The following is a 6640-nucleotide window of genomic DNA, read 5'->3' on the forward strand; positions in this document are numbered from 1 at the left end:
AAAATACGTGTTTTCTATGTGACTACATATTAAAATGTAATTTAAACAGTTGTGCTGCTGCTGCAAATCTTTCTGGAAACTGTGATACATTTTTCTTTTTTCATTATTTTTCAGGATTCTTTAATTAATGGAAAGTTCAAAAGGGCAGCATTTATTTGAAATAGAAATCTTTTGTAACATTATAAATGCCCTTACTGTCACTTTTGATCAATTTCATGCTTCCTTGCTGAATAAAAGTATTCATTTATTTTTTCCTTATTTCTTTTTTTAATCTTATTGACCCCAAACTATTGAATGGTTGTGTAGCACAACTGTGATAATAATCTGAATCTGAATATATACACATACATACATACATACATATATAATTAATTAATATAATTTTTATTTTTATTTATTTATTTATCAAATAAAGGCAGCCTTGGTGAGCAGAAGAGACAAAAGCATTATAAAATTCTAACTATTTCACACTTTTGGCCAGCAGTGAATATGCTTCTGAAAGTGAAGGCTAAAAATAGGATTAAAGCTAACACACACACAAACACACACACACACACATACACACACACACACACAAACACACACAGACTAAAAGCCACAACATTATGATTCTGATTTTGATTTTGAACTTAATAATTTCTTTAAATATCTCTACTGGCTGCATTGTGCACAGCCAAACATTTTTACACTTCAGGTGAAAGATCAATTATTAATATATTATTCAGTCATTACAACACATACTTCAAAAGCAAAAGTAAGTTAAGGCTGGGTCAACCTGACTATGCAGTACATGTTCTTATGTGTTCATGTGTCTTAAAGGAACACTCCACTATTTTTGAAAATAGGCTCATTTTCCAACTCTCCTAGAGTTAAACAGCTGAGTTTTACCGTTTTCTAATCCATTCAGCCGATCTCCGGGTCTGGCGCTAGCACTTTTAGCTTAGCTTAGCATAGATCATTGAATCTGATTAGACCGTTATTAGACAGCTAAAAGTGCTACCGCCAGACCCGAGAGATCGGCTGAACGGATTCGAAAACGGTAAAACTCAACTGTGGAGTGGAGTGTTCCTTTAATAAACTGAATGAAATAAAGACAGAAGTCATATTAGTTAGCGTTCCTTTATCAGAAGTGGACACAGAGGTGAATCTGAAATCACTTCTCTCATCACTGTCCTGACTAAACTTCATTCAGAAAAATCCCAGCTGCTCCTTCATTTTTTATCTTCCCTTGAATGTGTTAAATAAAAGATGTTGGGAATATTGTTTTCATTAATAATCAGTTTATCTGATTTTTTTCTTTTGTAAAATCACTTTAAATAACACAAGACATCATCCTACAGTAGGGTGACCATACGTGCCATTTTCCCAGGACGCGTCCTGGCCAGGATTTCTATATTGCCTAAAATATCTAGGTTTTGGCTTTCAGATGATGTATAAATGTCAATTTCAAAAAATGTACCCTTATGACTGGTTTTGTGCTCCAGGGTCACATATTACAAAACGCTGCGTAAATGAGAAACGCTTGACCCGAGCGCAGTGTCACGTGACTCGGCCAGTACGTCAGCACGCACGGTGATCGGGCGTCACGTGACGCGCTGTGAGTACGCGGCGGAATTGGAAGTGAAGATGGCGGATGAGGAGGCCGAGCAGGACCGCAGCGACGCTTCCAGCGCTTTAAACGCGCTCACGACGCGACTGAGGGACATAGCGGCGGCTCTGGAGACCAGCCAGGAGTCTCCCGACGAGCGAGCGTCGCAGTACTGCTATGAGTTCTGTCAGGTGAGCGCAGATTGTCCCTGAGCAGCTCGTAAACACTCGCACACGGCGACAGTAAAGCAGTAAACTCGCTACCTGGCGACCTAACACGGGTTTAGACGGTGCTCTGCTGTGCTAGCGCGTTTACAGAGGCTCAGTCAGGCATTCGGCGTCGATTTGAGCCTCGTTTAGCTGCTGTGTGCGTGACGCTCAGGACTGTAAACAAGCACGCAGCGCGCGCACAGCTGCAGGAGCTAGTAACTGATCAGCGCCATCATCTGTTATCAATAGCTTCACAATCTATCCTTCACTGCGCATCAGGGGCATAACCCTACAGCCTTCCTTCCTGCACATCATCCTGTCTCCCACTGGACATCAATATAATGCATTACTAACTGCACAGATCACCATAATCTGTCACTTCACACTGCATATGAAAATAAAATGCAGTGCATTGAAATGCATGAAGTTTTTGTAGATAATAGTGATGTGCAGTGAGTGTCAGATCTTCAGTAAGCTTGCAGCCTTTCATTGCAGGGCTCCAGACAAACAAAATCGAGTAAGGAGCCATTGGCTCCTATAAGAAAAAAACTTAGGCGCAAAATTATTTTTTTAGGTGCCACAGAATAAACGTGTTTTATTTATTTTATTATTATTTTTTAACATTTCAATCATTCTGTCATGTGTTTATGTCTCATCTTTTCTTGATTTAATCAGCATTTTAATCCATCTTGTAGATGACCTGGGAACTAAGGTTCACTTAAAGTGGGAACTAAACATCTTTTCCAGCTTGAAATATACAGTCACGCATAGTTTATTACACAGAATCTGTACCGATATCACGGACCGTAAGCATCACTTGTCCACTGAGTGTAGTTTGGGCTCCTCCTGTAAATGTTGTCATGTGTCTTTCACACGTTCAGTCTGTTTTTCTTCATTAGTAAAATGCAATTTTATAGGAGTTGAATCGTGTAGACAACAAGTTAAGTAAAAATATTAAAATGCAATAACACATAAATCCGCAGTTTGAAACACTGAATGAGCTTTTACACGAGACATTTCAGTGAGCTGTACTGTAGGCTCTCTTATAAAATAGCCTATCTTTTGATGTAATTCATGTTCATTATGTACTATAGTAGTAAAGAGAAAGATATAATGGGTTCACTTGCCGCATTAAAGAGCGCCAACACTGTATTTATTGTTTGAATTTCGTTATGAATTTGGAATCATTTTAAAGCTGATACTTTGTTTATTAAAAAGAAACAAAGCTGTTTGCGATTACTGGACGGCAAGTGCGCTTCAAATAATCTGAAGTTCACGCATTAACAGAACACAGACTAAGATCTTGATAAGAAGAAGCCATATTAGTAATGATTATAAACGAGAATTGTTAACGATATTGCCAATATCCACACAGCTGACAGCTTTACCTGTTGTAGTTTGTTCAAGTTGTGCACGAAATAGACACTGCTTTTCTGCACTTTCTCTCGCACGTCTCCGTCATGTCGATCTCTCTCGCGCTGCACAGCTGAGTTTAGCAGGTGTGCGTCAGAGATGAGGACTGTTGGAAACTCTTTTTTCCACTAAAACTTCGATGAGCATCGTCTCAGTTTAATACGAGAACATTACAAAAGATGTGATCGCAAAACAATCAGGAAAAAAGGCATTACATGCACATTTTTAAGTCATAACATGTAAATATATATAGTTGCCAGTGGCGACCTCAGCAAAAACTTTTTTTGTCGCAGTCTGGAGCCCTGCATAATCTGTAATGATAGAACTATATAATTATTATAGTTTGCAGCATCATCATAATCTGACACTCACTGCATGCCAACATAATCGATTGCTAGCTACAAACATGACGGTTCGGTACGCTCCTCAGTTTTGACGGTTTCGGTACATCTGGAGGAAAACAACATAATTTTTATTATTATTATTAAACAGTGGTTTACTGAACATAGCTCTTTTTTTCAAATAAATTCAATTATAATTAAAAGGGATCTACCTCAGCTTCTGGTCTAAACTAAAGGAAGCCGTTTTACATTGCTATAAGGAGACAATTAACAACAGAGCCCAAACTTAAATTCAGTTGCTCTTTATTTTTAATTATAATAATCAATACTAAGATTAAAAAAAAATTTTATGCAAACATGTAAATAGCACATAATGCAGTTTTTTAATTAACTTCTAAATTATACAATTTCTATTTTTTGTTGAAATATATTCATTTACCCAGTGGCTGTCATAACTTGTTTCATAATAGATTTATTTAAACATACATTAAATAATTAAGACATCACTAACAGGTAAAGTAAAATTTTCCAGCATTCGATTATTTGCACAGCCCTAATATGTACCTAGGGTTGCAGCTATCGATTATTTTAGTAATCGAGTATTCTACCGATTATTCCATCGATTAATCGAGTAATCGGATAAGAAGTTATTTTTCTTTATTAATTATGACCCCTTTAACATTTTAATTGCTGAAATTGTGTACATTAATAACCGTGAAAACTAAACCCATTTAATGCCTTTAAGTGCCAAATTTCATTCAAAATGCAAATACAAATATATCAATAATAATAAAAATACAAAAATCTATTTCACATTACTTTAAAAAAAGGTAAATAGTACAAAACTAAAACTAAGGCATAAATCAAAATAATAGTAATCAAAATAATAATAATACCTAAACATTGCCTTTTATGTCATGCAACTTAACTTTCAAGTTTCAGCCTAACTAAAGCTCAAGCATGACATGAGCCTTCACTGTCTTCTTGGAAGGCTTTGTGGCTTTTGTGAGAGGCACACATCAGTGGAGAGGAAGCTAACTTGGAACAAGAACAAGAGTCTGTACACAATTTCTAAACACATTTTTCTGCAACATGAAATTAGAGTTATTTGGAGAATAATCCCTTTTAAATGTCTCTCTACGTACGTGTGTGTGTGTGTGTGTGTGTGAGTGAGAGTGTGTAAAACTTGTTTTTGATATCCTTCATATTCTGTGCTGGTCAGTTCACAGCAGTGATAGAAATTAATCTGTTCCAATAAGTTTAAATTGATTTTTAAATTTTATGGGCATTTTTACTTTTATAAAGCCTTTTTTTCTAAAAGTGTGCTTCATCTTTTGAGTCAAATTCTTACATTTAATCAGTCAATTAGAATACAGCTCAGAGGGACATGAATGCAGTTAACCTGCAGCTACAAATGCATACATAATATTTCGTTATGTTAAACATAAAACATTGAATACTGATATTTACAATTATTTTAAAAATGAAAAGATGCTTTAAATGTGAAATTAAAACCGCCGGTATCATATCACTGAATCATTTAAACAGATGATTCATTCAGGAACGAAACACTGTCATGCTGCTCAGAGACACAAAACAGGAATTATTTTTTGTTGGTGAATTAGAGCAAAAACAGGCAATATAGTGTCTAAAACGTAAGTCTCTTAAGTAGGGCCATCATAACTAGCCACCATATTGATTTATGGTCTTAAATATGTCCAGTGTTTATGGGGTTGTGCGTCAGTAATAATGGTCCGTGGGGAAACACAGTGTTCTGTGTGTGGTTACAGTAAATGGACTAAACAAAGCCTCGAGGTAAATAATTTGCCTCAATGATTTTTTTGTATTCGAGTAACTCGAGGAATCATTTCAGCCCTAATATGTACTGAACTGAAAGACCTGTACTGACAATTTTTGTTGCGAATACGTGTGCCGTTACACCCCTACTAGCTGCACATCATCATCTACCAATCACAGACAGCATTTATCAACTTAACTTCAGAAAAAGCATTAAGATCAGTGTTCGCTCTCTGTTTGCCTGGAGAGCTCTTTTGCTTTGTGTGTACTTTAGTTTAAGTTTATTTCTCCGTTGCATTAAGAGTGTGTCTCTCTGTCCTCCGCTGCAGTGACTTGCTGTGCTCGTGTTTCGCTCTGATGGTCCACTGACCTATATATCTGTTGGGATGTTTCTCTGAGATATGTAGACGTGTGTGTATTGTAAGACGGTCATGTTTCATCTGTTCTCTGAGCTCAGGGTGAGAGGGAAGTGCTGTAGGCTGCTGTTGTTCCGGTTGTTGGATAATATCACAGTGCTCATTTGAGGGACACCTCAGATCTTGAGGGAGACAGCAGGGACATTTCTGGAGCGTGAGCAGTCAAACTCGCTCTCTGATGTGCAGTCAGTCAGCAGTTTTATTTAGACTATAAGTCTATGGTAATTCACAAATTACTTGAAACGCCATACACAGCGTTTCCTTTAGATCGGCATGTTTGAGCGCAGGAAAATACAGTTTATGCATTCAGCAAATTAATTTTGTGTTGGGCGATGGACCTTGTTGGGAATACTACTACAAATACTACTTCGCCGATCTGGAGCCATCTCCATTCATGTCACCCATCCGCGTTTGTACAAGTGTCTTCAAGTTCCTGTGATCGCAAACGCCTGACTGGTCAGGTTTGGTGAAGCTTTCTCCAAACTGGCCAAATACAAACGAGATGGCGATAAATGGAAGATGTTAACAAGAAATGTGGGAACGATTCCTATTTCAAAGAGAGCGCGTGCAGACTAGGGTTGTGACGGTGAGGAAATTTTCCCACCGGTTAATCGACGTCTGACAACACCGGTAATACCGGTATCACCGCGGGGGCGTTCCCTCTTTTCCTCGCTTTCCTTCACTTTTAAATAGCTTGTAAAAGCGGCATGCGCATTTTACTTTCACTTTCAAATACCGGCAATTCGGCATAAAGCAATTGTTCGTTTTTAGTTCGTTTGAATTTTCCCACTTTCCTCGCTTTCAAATAGCTTAAAAGTGACATTTTACTTTCACTTTCGAATTAGCGGCAATTCGGCATCAATTGCTTGAATACAA

At 37.5% G+C, this 6640-nt stretch overlaps 1 protein-coding gene across 1 annotated transcript in view; it reads left to right on the forward strand.

Annotated features, from left to right (window-relative positions):
• The first annotated feature begins 1610 nt into the window (after window positions 1–1610).
• Window positions 1611–6640, forward strand: part of znf292b (zinc finger protein 292b) — a 20369-nt gene continuing 15339 nt past the window's right edge. Inside the window, exon 1 of the mRNA XM_016523685.1 lies at window positions 1611–1779. Coding sequence (XP_016379171.1) covers window positions 1627–1779 — 153 coding nt within the window. The 5' untranslated portion in view covers window positions 1611–1626. The remainder of the gene's footprint in view (window positions 1780–6640) is intronic.

The sequence above is a fragment of the Sinocyclocheilus rhinocerous genome, unplaced genomic scaffold (assembly GCF_001515625.1).
Source record: "Sinocyclocheilus rhinocerous isolate Xijiao unplaced genomic scaffold, SAMN03320098_v1.1 scaffold210, whole genome shotgun sequence".
Taxonomy (NCBI): domain Eukaryota; kingdom Metazoa; phylum Chordata; class Actinopteri; order Cypriniformes; family Cyprinidae; genus Sinocyclocheilus; species Sinocyclocheilus rhinocerous.